The following is a 23021-nucleotide window of genomic DNA, read 5'->3' as shown; positions in this document are numbered from 1 at the left end:
TACCAAGGAGGGGATACAATGAAACAAGGATTGAGAAATAATCAAAATCAAAGAGTCAAGGGATAAGAAAATAGTTTTATAGTAAAGTATTGTTTAGAAATCGACCAGTGCTATCTAGGCATACGTCCTACAGTCAACACGGCTTTGATACCACTCTGTCACACCCGGTTTTAAAGAACAATACCAGGCTAGTCATATGTTACCCCCAGTCAGCCGTCCCTGTGAAGATTGAGCCTGAAGATTAGTTATTGTGTTACGATTCTCTTATGTAAGTGTTAATTATAAGTATGTTTCCGCATATAACACTGTTTTTGATATTATTGCTTCTGTTGTTATATGTGTGGACTTCCTGGGCACACATATGACTAGCCTGGTATTGTTCTTTAAAACCGGGTGTGACAGTAACGACAATGTTCCTTAATAAAAAATAGTACACATCATACCAGTATCTCTTCTGCAATTTCTAGTTTGACTTCTTCCTTTATATCCTTCCAACTATTTACTCCGATTAGTGGGGCCCATTTCCTTGTAAATATAACAACCTCATCGACAAATGCACGGGCATTTGGTCCAATGGGTCCTCCACAGCTTTCTGAAAATTCGATTGGGAGTGTATGAATGCGTTCCTTAACTCTCTTGTTTCCTACTGTTAATCCTTTAACAGCGCCACGACCTCTTTTCTTGCGTTCATTGGAGCCATGTCCTTGCAAAATAGACAATAACAACGTTGAGCTAAAGTAGTTCTCAATTAAGATATGTGAAGCCAATATTAAAAGTACATGCATTAACACAAACCATTGCCCTCGTCTCTTGTCTTCCTTGCATGGCTTGGCCTATTTGAGGGTGGTGTTGCGTTGCTTCTGTTGCTTTCGTCATCTTCGTCTATGATTGCATCAGTGTCACGTTGCTCAACAAATGCCACTGCACACAAGGTTAAAGTTTTAGTTTTTTAAAAAATAGTACTAAACAACATTGGTTCAAGAAGGAAAATAAATTACTAATTTCTGGAATGTCCCCGTTTATCCTTAAAAATTCCTTATACGTGTTGACTGTTTGTTCCCTAGTGTCATCCTTCAAATCTGTTAGTCACCAAAAAAATGTAAGATGAGGTGTAGTCTGCATAAAGGTGCTAAGATTCTGCTCAATATGAAAACATATGCAAAAACATAGATGATATACTTTCAGATTGTTCCGGTTGTAGCTTCTTTCGCCAGTCCTTGTATGCATCAAAAGGATCATCCATAAACGGATGCTCATCTTCTCCCAGCTGCTGCCTTGGTCGTTTGAGAGGTGTTATGCTGACTTGTTGTGCTATCTCTTGTTCCTTTGAGAGTACTAATCTAATTTCCTTCTCACTCTCATTGTCTTGTAGCATAATTTCTGCATGTCTGACAAAATCGAGGGGCTGAAGACTTGCAACATCACTTCCACAACGCTTCTTGTAGTACAGGAAGTCCCGGGCATTATACCCAAGCTGGTCTTTAAGAGATGTCAAGGTTGACAATTTTATATGAGGCTTTTCCAATTTGAACATTACATAATCCTCATCTGGAAGTCCATTCTTGCAATGAACATAAAGGGTCCACATTTCACCCGTGCCACTGCATAAATAGGACAATGCTTGATAAATAAACAAGAAGAAAAAAAGGTAAAGTATTACATATATATAAGTAATTAAACTAAATATCATTGAATTCAGGATTCTTTTTTTACATGGATTGAATTCAGAATTCTATTTTAGGTGGTTTTTGTAATTCCATTATAGAACAAACACGTGCAACATGAGAAATTCAATGCGTGATGCAGAAAAAGGTTAACTACATCCATACATTTTTGTGTAGTTAAACATTGATATTTAAGCAAAGAAAATGATCTTAGACTTTGTATTCCTAAATCGAAACAGACAGTAATTTCAGACAAGCAAAAAAAAAATAGTGAGCAAGTAATTGCCTTTTTGAAACAACTAGTAAATCAAAAATTTGTTTTTATGAAGAAAATGTTAAACCTGTGTTCTAACACATTGGATGATTGGATAGCTAGATCTTCAATGAATTTGACTCAACATGAATGGGGGTTTTGGGTCTGCAAGACTGTACCTATGGTGCCTAAAGTTTTTATGTGGTTGCCTAGCTAAAACACTGCAGAAACTAGGTCCAAACGTGAAAGCACATTTCATATTGTCTCTATTCTAAATTTTAAGGTGTTTTGATTATTTTAATATAATATTTTTTATGCATTTAAATATATGTTATGTCTAGATACAAAATAAAGACAATGTATATCTAGAAAAATCAAAACATCTTATCATAAACAGCTACGTAAACAGCTCTAGTTCAATGTTTAAAAGGGCACATCCATCATCCTAATTGACTCCAATGCAATGCTTAAAAATGCTCATCCATCATCCTATTTGTCAAAACAAATAAAGTCCACAAGTTTACTCAAAGATACTACTCTCACAAATCACCTCTCAAAGATGCCATCTCTCCAAAGGTGACTGCAAATGAACCTTTTATTGATGGCGATGGGTACCCAAGGCGGTGGAGTCTGTGTCGGCGTTGCTTCCCTGCGAACGAAGCGCTTTCCTGCTTGAAGGCGTTGCCGGTGGCATCCTCGACGGAGAAGATGTCAGGGGCGTCCTGGACTGAGGTGGAGTAGACAGCGGTGCCATGGCCCTCACGTAGTCCTGGCCTCCTGGAAGATGGATCGCGATCTAATCAGGGGAGGGGGAGGGGTTACGGGAGTTTCCCATCTAATCAGGGGAGGGGGATGGGTTACGGGAGTGTCTGGATGTGGCAGGTTTACAGACTGACGCATGGGTGGTGTTGTGTGAAAAAATTTGCCGCGCGCGGTGTTGGAACCTGGCTTTGGCGCGGTGGAAATTTTTCACAGACAATTTTGGTGAGGCTAAGAAAAACATTTATTATTAGCTTTTTTAATTAATTTCTAAAATACTAGTAACATATTTATTAATTTTTACATCACGGGCCCATTTAGAGTAAATAATAATATATAACATAAGTACTAATTGGACATAGTTAATAGAAAATTTATTAATTGCTACAAATTTGGTCAACAGATATTATTGATCGGGATCATGAGTCATACAAGTCATTGACGGAGCTAGGAAAAAAATTTAGGTGGGGCAAACTTTTCAAAAAAATATGAAACAAATTGGCATCATATTCTTGACGCACGACATTCACATACTATAATTTGAGATGCTCATGATCGTTCTGGTTGGTGGGCACAACTAAACACCTATCAGCTGCCAACGGTTGGTGTAGCGCCATGGCATGTAGTGGTTGCCGGCAGGTGGCGACGGGCATCACGCGGCCTTGATGTCGATGCGGAGTTGCGGCATGACTCAAATCGGAGGCTAAGGCTACTCCACCGATAGCTAGGATAGCCACCCTACCCGCCCTATGGCAGCTCCATTGTCGTATTATAAGTCACAAGTATAAACCACAATATGTACATACTAGGTACTGAGACATAAGCAATGACATGCCACCAATGGATGAGACAATGTCCTGGGGAGAGCGTATCTCTCCATAGGCTAAGTGTTTGCTCTGTGTTCTCCTTACTCCATCCACCCATGCACTTAAGCTGAAAGAGCTTGACCAAGAATGATACCTTGGTAAGCTGTGAGCCTGGCCACAACTCTTGTTGTGCATCTTTCAACAAGTCAAAGAATTTCTTTGCACTCTCACAAGGCTCTTCATTGGTATTACCACTGGTCGCCCCCCTAATTAATGCAGACAACATATTGTTGGCAGAGGATGCATCATCTAGTGGGCCTACATTCAGATCCCTATCATCACTCAAAAATATACCAGTGTTGCTTTTCTCTTTAGCAAAGTTCCGATCAAACCCTTTATTTAGCAAGTCCATTTGAACCTTAGTTTTTCTTTTGTACACGACTCCACAACACCTTGAACATGGACATGGTGCAGTCTCTAATGCATAAGTGCCTTCAAAAATAGTATTAATAATTTTGTCTAGACCTGCTTGCCACTCAACTGATGATCGAGGCAACAACATCCAACTCCTATCATCATCATGTGCCATTAATTATAGCTTCAAAATATTACAAGGATTTCCTGTAGCACGTCAAATTAAAGGGATCATGACATTATTAGAAACTTTATATATCAAAGATAAAGAAAATAAAAATCTATCAATTTTCTGAGCAAAGCTTAAAAAGGGTCCTTTAACTATAATTTAATAAACTTTAATGCATCCAAATGGAATTTTTATCAAACTTTATATACTAGTATATGTAGAGCAATATTAAGAAGCTCAACACTGACCAATGTGACAACAGGTGCCCAGCGTGTTTTGTGTTTTTTCCATCCATGCTCAGAACAGTAGTTAATGAGAACAAATTATTATCTCGTTAAAGTAAATGTGATGAACTGAAACTCAGATTGGAGTATTACACATTAAGTCATAATAAATAATCAACACTGCTAGACCAAGCCAAAAACAAAACAACTAGACCTTAGCATAAATAGAGTACCAATGGCTAATATGAAATGTTTTTGCACTGAACCAGACAAATAAAAAAATTTATAGATGAGCCAATTGCATCTGAATAACAATCTTGCAATAATTTGTCTGTATTATCAACAATAGTGAGTAATTTGATCCAATCAAGTACCAAACTTAACAATAATATGTAGAGAAAAAAATTGAACAATAATGCAAGCATACGTGATTCTCTTTTTCACGTCGATGATCGCTGGCTGGCCGCTGATCGTCACTCTTGTGTATGATGAAGGGGGCGAGGTGAAACTGGTTCAACGCTTTGTCCCCTCTTGCACGCCGAGGAAGGACTGGCCGTGCTTTGTCCTCTTATCTCGTCGATGATCAGGAAGGAACTAGGGCACCAATATGTCGTAGTTGCTGCAGGGAGTTCAAAGGCTGTGATGACTACGACCGTAGGAAAGGGGCGCAGTGACGACAAAGGCTTTAGGGAGGTCGTGACCACGCTAGCTGGTGGTGCTAGCTGTAGGGGATCAGGGGGTCCTCCACCACGTTCTTTGCAAGGAGATAGTGCGTGGGGGAGAAGAGAGGCCGCCGGAGAGAAGGAGTCGCGAACAGAGGTACAGGCTATGACCTCTGCGTTGATCAAAAAAATTAGATTAGATCCTTCTCTAATATAACTCGTCAAGGCTCGTTTATATAGGATACTTTCGCAGTTTCTACCCAAATACAAGCCTAGTCTAGTGGTGCGAGTCTGCTCTCAAGACCGAGAGGTCCAGAGTTCAAAGCCCAAGTTGTTACCTTTTTTTAATTTTATTGTGCAAGACCCAAACATTTATTTTTTTCGTTGCTATATTATAGGGAAATTTCCTAAGTTATTGTGCAGCTCATCAATTTATATAAAGAAGAGGTAAATTTATATATTTTAAATTATTTTTGACATATTATAATTATATGCATTGAAATATTTGTGTATAATAGTTTTTAAAGTTAGGTATATTAATAATCACTCTCATGTCAAGATATACATAGACCTATCATGTGGTCAGATGTCAAGTTATATATACCCGTGATGTAAGGGTACTCCACTACTCCTATATAAAAATTAGCATGTTCGTTGTGTGTATACACTAAAATACACACTAAGAGTATTTTCTAAATTAAAACACGTTGCATGTTAGTTACGGATGTTGGAAACGAAGAACGCTATAGCGTGTGTAGCTGTCACGTATTGGATAACGTATATGCTAATCAAATGGGTCTATGTACATTAGATGTCAATTACACTGATTAAATTATCTAATACAAAGTTGCAAATAAAAAGGCTTACCATATCAAAGAGATCACACATGTATCTATTGGATCAAAAAGATTTTTTATATTTAAAACTTTTCTTATTTATCTATTTTTACCAAATTAATCAGTAAATAGAACTATATTTCACATATTACCTTAGAAGTAACGAATGATCTTAGCCATCGGATCTCACTAAATGAACGGCTCATGGTTATTTGGATGCGCCATAGTGAAGCTGATATTATAACCTTTTTGCAACGAACGAAACTGCTACATACAATGAAACCATAATCGTTGCAATCTTAGTGATTGCAACAAACTTTTTTTCGTTGCTATATGTACAATTTTTTTGCAACGCAAGCGGCTATTATGTACAACAGAATATATTCGTGGCGATATAGATGGGCTATTGCAACAATCAAATAAAGAGTTGCAATATCATCTTAGTATTGCAATGAAAATAAACTTACCAACAACGCAAATCAAATCATGGCAACATTAATCACCTATTGCAACCGTTCAAAATTTGTTGCATATAAACTTACTTTTTGCAACGAACTCCACACTTATGGCCATGAAACAACCTTCATGGCAAAAAACCAATCTATCACAACTAAAAGTGAAAATCGTTGCGATAACAACCCTTGATGCAATGAAACCTTGCCGTTGCAATAAAAAAGCGTAGTATAAGGGTCAAAAGTTAGTAGTGAATCAACCTAGAAACCATGTCTAATTTGATTCAAGAAGGCATTTTAACCTAAGCACCATGCTTAATTTAAAAATCCTTTTGAATGTAAGATCACCACTCCTAAACTAGGCACCATGCTTCATTTAAGAGATGTATGAAACTACTTCAAAGCCTATGCATACTATAGCAAACAAAGGTACCATGAGATCATTATAGAGATTTACTCAATAGTGATGATAGAGTATGATCACAATGAGAAATACTGTTATATTTTTAGATGCAGATGAATTGTATGAATGCAAGGAACTAAACATGATGTGGATGAGAAAACTAAATGAAGTGGAAGCATGGATGATTCAAAGTAAACATGCAGTGGTATGCAAGAAAATAAAAATAAAAATATAACTACTCATAAGGTGTAAAGCCCATGAGTAAGACTATCTCACCTTGATCACACTTACCTTGATGCATGACTGGGATGAGTGGCGTAGCATAAATATCCGTCACATGTGATGGGGGTTGTACTCTTGTGACGACGACCTATTCTCCTATCTACATATGGTTAGAATAAATAATATATATGTGTATACACAAACCTGTGAGATGGCAGGGTTCCAGAATGATGGATCTTGAATATTCAAGCACCCTGGGTTTTTCAATCTTGTGGAATCTTGTCACGAGGTCAAAGCGGCATCTGATGTCCTGTCTATTCCACACTCGACTAAAGAATGGGGTAATCCTACTAAAGCTAGTGGTACACTAAATTAGCAGACATCAAGATCATTATCAGAATCTTTATGCTAATTGCTTCCCCGGCTACGGCGCCAAAAATGCTTGTTGGTATTTCTTATGCACAGTTAAAATATGAAGGATTCCGCAAGCGCACAGAAAACCATTGTAGCATTTTACCAGGAGTATTTCAGGTATTGTTATTTATATTTTACCACTAGTAAACAATGGATAAAGATATTGATAGTTCACCATTATATATCTACTAACTAATACACCAACTTGACTAAAGTAGGGGTAAATAATCGATGATAGGAATTATGCATATATGACACACATCGGAGAATTCTATGATAAAAGAGTAGATAGCTAAAGTGAGAGGACAATGGGAGAGTTTAAGGTTCCTAAATACTTCTATATTACTAGGGTTCTATAATAACTAATTCATGGTAGGTAAAGCAATCACACAATAACACTTTGGGACATCAGAACACTAGTCACGGAAAGATGAGAAGGGGAATAGGAAGCTCCGACTATGGTCCTACAACACCAATCCAAACATGGTGGAATGCGTCGGCCGTCAGGGCTATCACCACCTAGGGCTACGACAACTATCGGTAGAACTGTGTGCAATCTCAGGTAACCTATAGTCTAGACACCATGTCTCTATTGCAAATTACTACTATAGTCACAATTAATAACTGGAGCACCCAATGCGAGCGGAGATCCTATGCTAAAGTATAACAACTATAATAACCAATCAAATATAATGCATAAAAGTAATTATAAAAGATAATATATTAAAGCATAAGTCTTACAAGAAAAGATACAAAGATATACCAAAACTCTGACGACTCCTTTGAAGACTCCTCGAGAAGACTCCTCCGGAACCTGGGCGTAGCGCCGCTCTCCCTAACTCTCAACCAGAACTAATCTACTACATTGGAAAGTTTAGCCTTAATTCTCTAGAGGTGAGAGGTCATCCATTCGAGGGACGCCTATACATCTCCATAATGTGGTGCTCCAGGGAGGGGGGTCTCAATCTTTATTTATAGCCTAGAAAACCCTCCCACCTTTTCTGGACAGGCGATGTGGGACTAATTCTTCCACCGTTTGCTCTGTTGGGCTATTATACATCAACATGGGTCTTCCAATCATCCCTCATGTGAGCCCACTCAAGGGAGCAGCCTAGGGAACGTCTCTTGGGCCTCTATCATGCCATATGAGTCTCTTCTCATGTCATGGGCCTTGCTTGGGTGTGGGGCCCATTAGTGGTAATTCTCCTTTATTTGTGAAATAAATATCTTTTCACTATAGACTCCAAATATAGCAAATGATATGTCCGTTTCGATTGTCTCGACCATCCTGTCGTAGTGGTGTAGTCCAAATCATCATTTGACATACTTTTATTTGATGGAAAATTGCATATTCCTACAAAACAAGTGAGAACACCAAAACTCATGGAACACGTTAGAATCAAACCCTACAAATATGGTTTATGGTTGATATCATGTTATATTGAGCAATAGTTGATGGTATAAAATAGGCATTAAGGACCGTCAATAGAGCCTGTCTCAATGGGGACGCAGCTTGGTGCCAACCAAGTGAACCTCAAGAGATAATCATCGTGTTAATATTGTTCTTCCCATTGGTTTTTAGGTCCCTAACACAAGCTTGTAATTACATTTATATAGTTGTGCTTCTATAGTTGCTCTTGTAATTAGCTAGCTTGTGTAGCTTGCTAGTTACCTTATCGCTTGTGTAGCTAGATGTAGTTCCCTTGCGTGGCTAATTTGGTTTGTGTAACTTTGTTAGTCACATTGCTTAGTTTGTACAGCTAAGTAAGTTGCACTCTCTAATTTGGTATTAGTTGCCTTGTTATTGAGCTTCCTAGTGAGCTTAGGAGCTTTGTGCTTTTGCTTACTAGTTGTGTAGGAGCTCCCCCTAGTTTGCAAAGAACTAGTTGCATAGGTTTGTGTGACCTTGGTCCTAGAATTGGGCAGGTGAGCTCTTGATAAGGTAGCACCTTGCTTGCTTGTTTAGGATATTTTACAAGGTGCTAGAGAACTTAAATAGAGGGGTGTAGGCTTGGCTATACTGATAGTTTAAATTCCGCACTTATTTCGGTTAGTCGACGCGATAAGTTTTAGAAAGATCTATTCACCCTCCTCTAGTCTACCATCTCGACCCTTCACCCGGCCTGCCCGCGTCGTCCGCTTCCTCGCGTGCGGACGCCCACCTCACTCCAGCCAGCGATGGCCATGTGGTGGCCATATACCGGCGACAGTGGGCGTGGCCATCCACTTCCGACTGGCTTAACCTAGTCGGGACACCACCCCGCGTCCCCAAACAGCATCCTATTCCCTCCCTTCTCCTTCCTCACTCGCGCTGCTCAATAGCAGCAGCAGCCGCGCCACCGTAGCGCCATCGCCGGTGACTCTTCGGAGCTCGTCGCCGACCATGACACCCTAAGCCTCCCCTCTACCTTGCAGAGCCTCTATGCACGCTCTACCGCTCTGGTAAGCCATGGTGTGGCCTTAATGGCTCACTCAACTTTCTCAAACCTCGTCGGAGCAACCCACTTCGCAAGCCTCCTATTTTCTTCTAGTTTTGCATGCATCAGCACCGGGAAAGCGTGGGGGAGCTCGAGCAGCCCTTAGTTGGCTCACTGCCGCGTCGGAGCGGACTAGTAATGGCGAACAACACCACCATGCCGCCATGCACACCGGCGAGGGAGCCTCAGTCGCTCCCTGGTAGGGATGAAAATGATACGGATATTTTCCGATCGTATTCAAGACCGAATTCATTTAGAGGTGTTCAAATCTATTCGTATCCAAGTTCGAATATTCAACATCTGATACCGTACCTATATCCGAATACTTAAATTGTATATTTATGATGTCGGCATCCAATCATATCTTATTCGACATGTTTGACATTATCCGTATTCAAATCCAAATCTGACGAGAAATATGAAAACAAATATGATATCAATAATATCCAACCGTATCTAATCCATTTTCATCCCTACTCTTTGGCCAAGCCAAGGGCACCAACGGGTGCGCCTTGCTGCGGGGAGGACGTTGGTGCCAACCCCGTGGCCGGAGACCTCACCGCCGGCCGAGATCTGCTCACCAAAGAGTTCCCATCTCTCTGTTTTGCTGACAGGTGGAGTTAGGTGATAGGTTACCGATATGATTCGGTGCTAGGGTGGCCCGATCTTCACAACAGTAGATCAAAAGAACAAGGATAACTTGCTGCGAACGGCGGGTAACTAGCTTTATACCTGAGAAAGGTTGGATGCGACCAAGCGTCGGGGAGAGAGGCACCGAAACCGCGAAGACTTCGACTCGATCTCCGAACGATCGCAGAACCACAATCCGGAACTAATCCACACAATACGGCGCAGCCGAACGGAAGCTGTAGAGCACGAAGTAGGGGAACCCAGAGGATTCACTTCACAAGTCCATGAAGAACAAGGAAGAACAAAGGTTGAGTAAGGCACTCAGCAGCGCTGCTGCAATATCATGTAGTTTATCAAATGATCAAAGGTTCCTGATAGCTTAGAGGTAGGGGATATTTATACTAGCAACGACCCTTCTAGATAGGTATGAAAACCAAATAGAGTTTCTGAGGGAAGGCAATGTGAAAGGACCCCTCGGAATGGATTCCCGAACTGGCTTCGCATGACTGTTGGCCTCCAGAGCAGTTTTCAATAAACTGACCATAACTTTTTATTGGGAAGTCCAAATGATGAACCGTTTATTGAGTGTGGAACTATACTCCAAGAACTTTCCAGAAATGTATGCCATGCACCACGAAACGTTGTAGATTGGTACAGTTTTGCACGGCAAGTTGTACCAACTTTCTGTCATGACAGACTGTTGACCTTCTGAGCAGTCTAAACTAATTCTGGTCTGCAGGCAATATGGCGTATCCAAACTGGTTGCCACTAGATGCATTGGAAAGTAGACTCGTCAAGCTTTCCAACAAGTGCTCATGGACCTTCATAGCTTTTTTGAGTAAAAAGTTATAAAGATTTCTTTGCACTGGTCTGTTTTTGACTTTCACTGGTCCGTTTTTGACTTCTTATAGAACTTGCACTGGTCCGTTTTTCAGGGTCCGATTCATCCTTCTCTTCCTCTATATACCTGAGTACAATCAAGGTAGAACACTTAGGTAGTATATAATTCTTATTAATGTTAAAGTGAATCTCGCAAAGTAGCGCGTGGACCTCTTGTTGTAGCTTCTTTGCACGACTATGTGTAACCGGACCATCGATGACTTGGGCTGGTGTCGGTGTAGGTAAAACTTGAGTGGTTGTAGCTTGACTTGGAGCTTGTGACATCTTGCTTACTGGCGTGGTCATATCATCCTCCCCTTCTTGAAAAAGAGTCGTCCTCGACTCTAACTCTTCTGATCCAAAGAGTTGTGCTAGGACATCGGTTTGTAATGTTGTGATAACATCGCAATCTTCTTGTTCCATGATAGCAAGGTGTTTGAATCTATAATCATATAAACCAAGTAGTAGCCTTGAATCTAGAAACCTAAATGATTTGGAATTATGTTTAGCTTTCACCTTGAGTGGATGCTTGAATGTTGATTGCCCCGGTATGGTCTCATCATCCTCCCTCTCTTCAAGAAAAGTCGTCCACGACTTTTGTTTACCTAAAAACAGCTTAGACAAAATAGAGGGTGGACGTACTTGATACTTCCAATAATCATTCCTTTTGTTCTGTTCATTTGTTTCATTTTGAATTATTTTTGCATTATTTCCTTTTCCATGTAAGAAACATTCTCTCAACTTTGGTGAACCTGCAAACAGTTTAGAGGATGGTAGCACAAAAATTTCTTCCAATCCAATCACTTGATTCATGTTGTCATGTTTTATCTTTAGAAGATCAAACTTTTCATCAAATGGATGTTGAGAACTAATGTTATTCCAAAAATTATTGTGGCAGCAAAATTTATTGAAGGGTTTAGAAGTATAATTTTTAAACTCAATGCTCCAAGGTGTGGATGAACAACTTTTCGGTGTATAGGATTTGCTTTGCACAAGATTTCTATCTTTAAGTGGATGGTACGAACATGCTGACAACATGCATTGATCGAAACCATAAGCACCAAGCATTTGTTGCATCATAAAAGATTTCTCACTTTGTTTATCTCTCAACATTTTTGAGTCCAAATCAGCAAGCTTGTTATATGTTACACAAATTGCATGAACCTGGAAGGTATCTACAACACGTTCTCCAATCAAGACAAATGTAAACTGGAAGCTATGAGTAGTATTCATTGAACTCAAAGATGTTATGTTAGAAATTTTCTCAAGCATTTGTTCAATATTGATAGGCATGTTAAGCATAGTATAACACAAACATTCAAGAGGAGATATCCTTGTAAACAAATCAGCACAAGTAATCGACTGGATGAGGTATTGTTTGTTGTTATATGAAGTGTTGCAAGGATCATTCAAAGCACAAAGACACTCATCAAAAGGAAATTCAGCACTTGTATCAACATGAGTTCCAGTCAAATCAGCACAAATGTTTTGGTTATGTTTTATTGCTGAAACAGTGATATCATAAGTACTCAGTATGCGTTGAACAATCAGATTTGATTTATTTTTCATGTATTTTAAATCCAATGATTCTGCATGTACCAAGGTTTGAATCTCTGAATATTTACCTTCATTGTTAATCTTAGATGGTTTTGATGAATTAACTAAAGGGTTGAGAAATGTGCAGCCATCTCTAAGATGTATGAGTATTGAAACATAATGCATCGTATCACACATGTGAATGCAAATCATCATGTACATGAACCAAATCAAACCATAGAAAAGATCATGTATGATTGAAGTTTGGTTATCAACTTGCAAAATTTCAGCACACGGGTGAACATCTGAAATAATCAAATCAGTGCAAATATTTCGTGTATGGTTAATCCCATTTAAACCATGTGTATTATCATAATTATATGCCATTTTATTTTGCAAACTCAAATCTGATTTATTTTCAATAACTTTTAGACTTTTTGGTGGTGCAAGCACCAACGATTGCACCTCTGAAATCTTACCGTTATCCCTGTCATGGTTCAGGTTTTGGGCAACACACAATGGGTTTAGTTGAATGGCTACCTTCTGATTTCTCTCAACAAGTATGGTGTTGTCTTGAGCATCCATCTCTTCCCTATTCTCATCACCAACCTGCACATTTGGAAAGACAAAACTAGAAGTAGAGATGAGAGTGTTAGTTTCAAAGATATCCTCACTTGGCCTGCATTCTAAATATCTATTTTTCTGTGGTGTATCCCTCGCACTCTCATTGTTGACACTCTCAACCTTATAGTGGGTGGAATCACTAAACTCTCCTTTGTCTTCACTCTCTCTCATTTTGGCAATGTGGCTCTCATTCTCACATAGGTTTTGATGCACAATTACTTCAACGTCTTGTGAAGCCACATATGCATGTGTATCGTTGTCATTGACAATCACTTGTTCTTCCTCATCAAAGATTGGGGGCTGATCATAATTCACAACATCATTTTCTTCATGAACCTGCATCGCAAAAGGAACAAGAATAGAAGGTATTATGATGTTAGAAGTAAATAATTCCTCACATGATTCATCTCTTTTTTCTCTCAATTTTTGGGGATCACTCTCACATAGAGTTTGGTGGCTCTCCTCAAATATTATGGAATCTCTCATCTTCTTATTTTGAACTCTCTCACTGAATTTTGGTTGGCGCCACTCTTTCTCACGTATGGTGGAATGTCTCATCTTTTCCTTTTGATTTCTCTCACTCAATTTTGGTTGGTGGCACTCTTGCTGAATTTTTCGTTTGGGGGACATGCAGTAATCTTCATCATCAATGAGCACATGGGGGCGAATGCTATGCCCATGAGCACCTCCTCCATGTTGTTCACCGTGGCCAAAGAGACCACGGCGAGAGTTGGCTGAGCTATGTTGTTTAGCCCGACCGCACACCACAGGAAGACGTTCATCAAACATCTTCTCCATGGCCTCCACTAATGAGTTTTGTAGTTGGCGTAACTCAGCCTGCAAAACTGGTGTTTCTTTTTCTCCATATCGACCACCACGAACGCTCGAATTGGATCCTAGCATGTTAGCACTTATGCAAGATATAGCGGAATGGGTAAATCTGTGGAATCACACAATCTCACCTCTTACTTACCAATGCTCTTTCCTGTTCTCAAGGATAGTGAATTGTGCTAGTGTAGCAGCTCAACAGAAGTGATTCCGAGGTCGCAAGGATTACGAGTCGAATGTCCTAGTTTCAGTTTTTTTTGGTGGAGCTATAGGTGGCTAAACAAGGGAGGCTACGGTACTGAAAATCAAGTGATTTGATGTGCTCACAAGATATAATGTTGCTGGTATATAAATCACCAAGAATCTGAATTCCTAAACTGATTTTTTTTTCAATGAGCAAACCGCAATACAACCCCTTTCCTCTTCTTCTACTTTTTCTGTTCTTTCTCTTTTCTTTTCTCTGTTTTTTTTCACTGACTTTTTTTTTGAACTCTTTTTTTTATATTAACAGGGGTGCGGATAACAAATGAAACACAACACAATATATGTAAAGGGGATGACTAGCAACTTGATGAACACAAAACACAAGATAACAGTACCGTCAAAGGGCTTTAGGTTTTTTTTTGTGACTTTTTCAGTGGACTATAGGTGATGAACAAAATAGTAACAAACAATAGATAAACTAAAGGTAAATATCTGGATGATTGTGAGATCTACCGTGACAACGAAAGCTTTGATACCAGTTGATAGGTTACCGATATGATTCGGTGCTAGGGTGGCCCGATGTTCACGACAGTAGATCAAAAGAACAAGGATAACTTGCTACGAACAGCAGGTAACTAGCTTTATACCTGACAAAGGTTGGATGCGACCAAGCGACGGGGAGAGAGGCACTGAAACCGCGAAGACTTCGACTCGATCTCCGAACGACCGCAGAACCACAATCCGGAACTAATCCACACAATACGGCGCAGCCGAACGGAAGCCGTAGAGCACGAAGTAGGGGAACCCAGAGGATTCACTTCACAAGTCCATGAAGAACAAGGAAGAACAAAGGTTGAGTAAGGCACTCAGCAGCGCGGCTGCAATATCATGTAGTTTATCAAATGATCAAAGGTTCCTGATAGCTTAGAGGTAGGGGATATTTATACTACCAACAACCCTCCTAAATAGGTATGAAAACGAAATAGAGTTTCTGAGGGAAGGCAATATGAAAGGACCCCTCGGAATGGATTCCCGAACTGGCTTCGCGTGACTGTTGGCCTCCAGAGCAGTTTCTAATAAACTGACCATAACTTTTTATTGGAAGTCCAAATGACGAACCGTTTCTTGGGTGTGGAACTATACTCCAAGAGCTTTCCAAAAATGTATGCCATGCACCACGAAACGTTGTAGATTGATACAGTTTTGCACGGCAAGTTGTACCAACTTTCTGTCACGACAGACTGTTGACCTTCTGAGCAGTCTGTACTAATTCTGGTCTGCAGGCAATATGGAGTATCCAAACTGGTCGCCACTAGATGCATTGGAAAGTAGACTCGTCAAGCTTTCCAACAAGTGCTCATGGACCTTCATAGCTTTTTTGAGGAAAAAGTTATGAAGATTTCTTTGCACTGGTCCGTTTTTGACTTTTACTGGTCCGTTTTTGACTTCTTATAGAACTTGCACTGGTCCGTTCTTCAGGTCCGATTCATCCTTCTCTTCTTCTATATACCAAAGTACAATCAAGGTAGAACACTTAGGTAGTATATAATTCTCATTAATGTTAAAGTGAATCTCACAAAGTAGCGCGTGGACCTCTTGTTGTAGCTTCTTTGCACGACTACGTGTAACCGGACCATCGATGACTTGGGCTGGTGTCAGTGTAGGTAAAACTTGAGTGGTTGTAGCTTGACTTGGAGCTTGTGACATCTTGCTTACTGGCGTGGTCATATCATTAGGGGCACACTGTCAGTCGCAGGGGGACTCTACTAGGTGTAGATCTGGGTGTTTCTAGCATTTTCAGCACCGGGTGTTTAAAAGGATTTAAGAAAAGGAATTTCAGAAATGTTTAAATGCTTGTAAATTCATGACTTGATTTCTATATCTCCAAAAAGGATGAAACAAATTTTGCTATGCTCTATTTTTATAGATCTATAGTTTGGTATACTTGCATGTCATGTTTGTGAAACTTTTCTGTAAAGATTTATTTAAATCCTGGAAATGTAGATTACTTAGAAATGTGTAGAAAATAAAATATAGCTCAGAAAAATGTGATTCTTGTTTTGGTAGGTTTGTAATACTATTTAGCCTCTGTGAAAAATGTAGAACTTGATATTTGCTGTACAAAAATAATTATTAGTGAATTAAATGCTTGCATGATCATGGTTTAAGATTTTTAATAAATAATCTATACATGGGATTAAATTGAGAATTTTTGTAGGGCTTTCCTATGTCATAAAATACTTAAGAAAATATAAAATATGTTGTTTGACACTTTTGCATGCATAGGTATTTTTCCATTATTTATGCCCAACATAGTTGTGATTTTTGTATAGGCCATGTTACTTGCCCAAATTGTAGTGAAATTTTTATGCTAGAATAGGTTTGTGATCTGTAAGCTACTGTAATTTTTATGAAATTTATTTAATACTAGGAGTATATGTTCCTGTTATAGGCCTAGTCATAATTAAATAAATAAAGTATTGTTTTATGTCAACTTAAAAGTAATTTAAATGGTTTGGTGTATCTTTGAAGCATTCCAGAGTGCTGGGTTGTTTTGATAAGTGTAGAAAAGAATAAAATAGATAAATTATACTTGGGTTACATGTTCTTGGATGATGTTGACTACCTAGTAGAAAAAATTTGATGCTTGCTCCTTGCATCATGCCTCCCCTCTACCGGAGAGTAGATATGCACAGACTCAGTATATAACCAATCATGACCCTTTTTGTGATCATTTGCATAATCATGTACCATGCGTATTCTTTACGATCCACTTACTTAAGCATACTTCATCATCCACTTACTTAAGCATATGCATCATATAGGCTCGTAGGAGAACGACATAGTGACCGAACCCGAGGTGCAGGAAGTAGCCGAGGTGTAGGAGGCCACCGAGGTGGAAGAGCGAGAAGAGGAGCTGCAAGAGTGTCCGGACCACCGCTCTAGCTCGTTTGAGAAAGGCAAGCCTCAGAGCATTCTAAGTTTTCCGCTAACTTATGCATATACTATGGTGGTTATATTGTTGCAATAAGTTATAGGAGTTGCTTGATACCATTGATGCATTAAATATCCCTTGGAATACTAGCTTTTCTGTATACCTTGTCCTATGTAGTATAGGCTCGGAGTCAATACTTAGCTTGCTTAGCACGGTAGAAGTCAAGTGATTCCGTGCCACCTACGAGCTATAGGCGGATACAAAAGGGGTTGGCAATATGTGTGCTGAATGGTTAATAACCAAGTGTTGAGAAGCAAGTTGAGACCTGGTAGAGGCTTATGGGGGTGTTGGACTGTAGTGGCTCTATCTGTGTCAGTTAAGGACCGATCATTGATGACCCTCTTGTCATGTTAAATGTATGCCCCACACTTAACTGGAAGGATAAGTCATTCCGACCATGAAGTCAGACACTATTCGGGTCGGGAAACAATCCGATCCATGCACTATATTGGAGATGGATGAGGAGACTGACATGGCACGACACGCAACCTTGGTATGCCTTGGATACCTTGGTCACTAGAATGGAACTCGGGTATGGTGGTGCCTATCGAACCAACGACTTTTCCTAAATAGTGCAACTGGTGACCTCTAACTCACTTGATCAGTGAGTGTGGTTTGTGTAGGGAATAAAACTACTAGCTAGTTAGGAATCGATTCGAATCGCCATCACTCCTGCATAGTGAGCACTTGACTTGACTTCGTCATCGTAGTAATGCTTATGGAACAATAGATGGTTATGGTATGTTGTTGAATATGGAAAAGCTACACTAAATTGGTACTATTATGTGAATCAAGTGATTGCTATAGTATAGGTGCTAATCTAGATGACAGGTTAATAATACTTAACTTGAGCTAAATACCTGAAGGGTTACTTACTTAGTGACTTAAAGTTTTTATGCAAAGTTTGTGTCAAGCGATCCCCACTGTAAAGCCTTACATGATCCTTGGAGTCATTTATTTCTGGTTTATGACAGTTATGTCTAGCTAAGTACATTCTCATACTTAGGGCTTTGTTCCCATGTTGTTTTGCAGATGGGCAGATGTACTATGGGTACAACATTAATTGTCTCTACCTAGCTATGGGAGATGCTTAGACCAAAGGGCGTGGTCACTCTATCTTATCTATTGCTGTTGTGGGATTGATTACACTCTGGCACAGTAAGTGTGTGTGTGTTTCAGAAAAAAACTATTCCCTTCTGCTACTACTTTTAAGACTTAGTTTGTAATACTTTATTTGAACTCCGATATAACTGGAATGTTTGCGAACATTATGTAACGTATGAATGGCAACTGTTGAACTTATTACGATCTTAGTTGTGTATGTGGAAAGTTTTAGATCCTTTGAGATTTCACGGACTACCGGGATTATATGGGCTTAAGGCCTACGGTTTGACTATGAAAACAATCACTCTTAGACTTAATCTCTTATAATTTAGAAGGTTCTGTTGAAATGTCACTAGTCTCTACATCTAGTTACAACTAACTACAACTAGGAACTACTAGTTACAACTAGTTTGCAATAAAGTAAATAGGTGAGTGATAGTTATATCGACATGTAGAGGATGAACCAATTACAATATGATTGCTAATAAATTCACTGGGAGAATACCAATCACAACTGACAAGATTTGTCTCCTGTGATTCACGTGCTTGCCGGCACGCTAGTCCCCATTGTGTCAACCAACACTTGGTGGTTCCGTAGCTAATAGGTGTTTCACAAACCTAGCCCAAAAAATGCGCACCGCAAGAAACTACCGACAAGTGAGATAGCTCAATGACACGAGCAATCCACTAGAGTAGCTTTTGGCACTCCACTAAGGAATAAGCCCAAGAACCCCAGATAAATATCACCTTGAGTGGGGGTGGACACACAATCACTAAATCCTCTCACCAATCAACAAATCCACAACCATCTAGGTGACAGCAATCACCAAGAGTAATAAGAAATCTACAATTGCAATCACCACCTAGTTCCACAAGAATAAAATCACAAATGCATAATACTAGGGCTTCCCCAAATCTTCTCACCAAATAGCACCAAGCTATGGAGATGGAGAGGAGAGGGAGGAGATGCTCTTGAAGCTCTCAGATCTATCATTAGAGCTCAATCTCTCACTTGAGTAGAGCACAAATCTTGGGGAGTGAGAGAGATATATAGGAGGAAGCAAGAGCTTTCTTCCCTGTTCTTTTTGTTTTGAGGAAGAGGAACAGTGTTTTGTCCAGCAAATGCATGCAACTAGCAGCTCTTCATCTCAATAGATGACGCACAGGCCCTGCACTAATTTTGGTCAAAGCTGCTGCAAGCAAGGACACAAAAAGTTGCCTCTTGTTGTCGACTAGACAGGAGCCACTAGCAACACCTGCTTCTATTTTTTTCTTCTTTTACTTTTTCACCCTTTTCTCAACAACCTAACCTCCAAAAAAAAACAAAATAAATTGGCACTTAGGTTAGCTTTTCATAACGATTTTTCAAGGGCTTTCTCACGTATCTCACCACATCACTAAGTGTTAGGCATATGCAAATGAGACTCATACTTAGTGGCACTAGATAACCATTGCAATCAAAGATTTCTCATCTTTATAGTACGGTTACCTATCCTAAATCCACTTACTCCCTCTATGGTGTCTTGAGCCCATTTTGTTTTTATTTCTCTTCTTTTCCATGTTGGAGCACTTGAATATCATCTTTTGGTCACCTCCTCTCCATGACCATCATCTAGCTCTAGCACTTGGTGTGTACCGACCTATCTTTGTATGTCACTCATGACAAAAGGTTAGTACACTTCGGTTTCATGAATTATCTAAAAACCAAACTAGGGCTTTCAATCTCCCCCTTTTTGGTAATTGATGACAACCTTTTCATAGAGATATTCAATATAATCTTTTTGGATTCATGTTGCTTGCCCAAGCATTTTACCATGTGTTAAGGATATGGACAAGTTTCATAAACCCAAGTTGGTAGCATTGACTCCCCCTATATATGTGCTAAGAGTTTAGATTTGAAAGCTTGCACATATGCTTAAATAGAAAATATAGGACTCAATTTCTACCAAAAGATGTTAAGGTGTAAAGAATGGACCTTTGAAGCGTGATACCAATCAAAGTTGCCACTTAAACATCATCCTTAACACCATGGTTAGTTAGATAGCTCTTGCAAACATGAACACTAGATACCTCATGAGATCAACATTATAAACAAGGCTCTAGAACCACTTGTAAAAATAAACATGCAAGGTAGATCTAACTATCATCCTATGCATGCTAGTTTTTCATTTCATCAATCAATTTTATCACTAGCAAACACCACATAATCATGTATCAGAGAAAAAAAATTGTGCCATGCAAGCAAGCATATGTAATGCACATTCAAATGCAACATACAAGTTTACAAGCTTGCTCCCCCTACTTGTGTGCTTCAAAATAATTTGATCCCCTTCTTTAGAAAAAACTATCTTTTTGAATTACTTCTCCCCCTTTGTCATCGATGACCATAAAAGGTGAGCTCAAATTTTAGATAGGTTGTGTGAAACCATATTATGGGAGGATCATTTTCCCAAACTTGGTTCAATCTAGATTACTTGCCTAAGATATTTAACTTGGTTTGATCCAATAGCGAGCTTTTTCACACCTAATTTTAAGGGTTATTTTGACAATGTTGAGTTAAACACTATATCTGATTTTCTAGGTCAAACACTAGGATTGTAAGCCCACAAACATGTCATATGCTACCACTAGATCATTTCAAACATAGAAGTAATAGTGGTACATACAAGCATCAGATTCATTTTGTTTTCATGAATAAGCCTTGGACATGTGAGGAATGACTAGATGTACTAAATAAGTCCTTAGCAAAGGATGGATGACATGTTAATCAATTTTAGCTTACTTTACTTGAAGGAGAGGCATCTCATATAAGTGGGGCTACATCAACACATATTTGAGAAATCCAATATGTTCAATTCATTCATTAGGTTGCAATACCTCTTCTCATCAAGTGGCTTGGTGAATATATTGGCGAGTTGATCTTTGGTGCCACACTCTCAATACAAATGTCCCCTTTTTGTTGGTGATCTCTTATGAAATGATAACAATGCTTTGTTCTTGAATGTTGAAACAGGTTGTTAGTGAGCTTCATGGCCCTCTCATTGTCACATAGCAATGGCACTTGTTTGAACTTGATTCCAAAATCATTCAAAGTGGCCTTCATCCAAAGTAATTGAGCACAACTACTACCGGCCGAAATGTACTCCGCTTCAGCAGTTGAAAGTGCTACACTATTTTGCTTCTTTGATGACCATGACACAAGTGATCTTCCCAATATTTGACATGTGCTTGTTTGCTCTTTCTCTCAACTTTACATCCCGCATAATCAGAGTCAAAATAATCAATCAACTAAAAATTTGCTCCTTTGGGATACCACAATCCAACATTTTGTGTATTCTTTAAGTACCTCAATATTCTTTTCGTTGCATTCAAATAACTTTCTCTTGGTGAGGCTTGAAATCTAGCACACATGCATATACTAAACATCACATCCGGCCTTGGTGCGGTCACATAGAGTAGGCTTCCAATCATAGACCGATACAATTTTTGATCCACCATGTTACCACTAGCATCACTATCCAAGTTTTCCATTTGTCCCCATAGGTGTACTAATAGCTTTAGTATCATTGATTCCAAATTTCTTAAGCATGTCTTTGATGTACTTGCCTTGAATCACAAATATACCATTCTTCATTTGCTTAATTTGAAGACCAAGGAAGTAACTTAGCTTGCCAATCATGGACATCTCAAACTCATTTGCCATCATATTTCCAAGATATTTACAAAAATCTTGATTGGTTGAGCCAAATATAATATCATCAACATAGATTTGCAACACAAACCTATCTTTTTAGTGAAGAGAGTGGTGTCAACCTTACCTGTAATGAACCCTTTGGAGAGTAAGAAATCCCTTAACCTCTCATAATGTGCTCTAGGTGCTTGTTTCAAACAATACAAAGCTTTCTTCAACTTGTAAACATGGTTGGGCTTCTTGTCATCTTCAAAACATAGAGGTTGCTCAACATAAACTAACTCATTTGTATATCCATTCAAGAATTCACTCTTTACATCCATTTGATATAACTTGATGTTGTGGGCACAACCATAGGCTAACAAGATCCTAATTGCTTCCAATCTTGCAACCGAGGCATATGTTTCACCAAAGTTAAGAGCTTCAATTTGTGTGTATCCTTATGGTATCAATCTTGCTCTGTTCCTTATCGCTATCCCATCTTGATCTTGTTTGTTTCAATAGACCCATTTAGTTCCAATCACATTATGAACCTTAGGCCTCTCTACTAACTCCCATAATTGATTTCTAGTAAAGTTGTTTAGCTCTTCATGCATAGCATTTACCCAATTAACATCCCTCAAAGCTTCTTCTATTTTCATTGGTTCAATGGATGATACAAATGAGAAATGTTCACAAAATGATGTCAATCTAGATATAGTTTGCACACTTCTTGATATATCACCAAACTTATGATTCAATGAATGATCTCTTGCAATATTAGTTGGTTGGAGTA

At 39.1% G+C, this 23021-nt stretch overlaps 1 protein-coding gene across 1 annotated transcript in view; it reads right to left on the bottom strand.

Moving 5' to 3' along the window:
* LOC110436423 overlaps window positions 204–23021 on the bottom strand; it is a 28535-nt gene continuing 5717 nt past the window's right edge. Inside the window, exons 2-5 of the mRNA XM_021463520.1 lie at window positions 1180–1601; window positions 999–1079; window positions 796–921; window positions 204–703 (exon numbers count right to left, since the gene is read on the bottom strand). Coding sequence (XP_021319195.1) covers window positions 438–703; window positions 796–921; window positions 999–1079; window positions 1180–1601 — 895 coding nt within the window. The 3' untranslated portion in view covers window positions 204–437. The remainder of the gene's footprint in view (window positions 704–795; window positions 922–998; window positions 1080–1179; window positions 1602–23021) is intronic.

This window comes from Sorghum bicolor, chromosome 6 (genome assembly GCF_000003195.3).
Source record: "Sorghum bicolor cultivar BTx623 chromosome 6, Sorghum_bicolor_NCBIv3, whole genome shotgun sequence".
NCBI lineage: Eukaryota > Viridiplantae > Streptophyta > Magnoliopsida > Poales > Poaceae > Sorghum > Sorghum bicolor.
The sequence above is the reverse complement of the archived record's forward strand: the minus strand, read 5'-3'. Positions and strand labels throughout refer to the sequence as shown.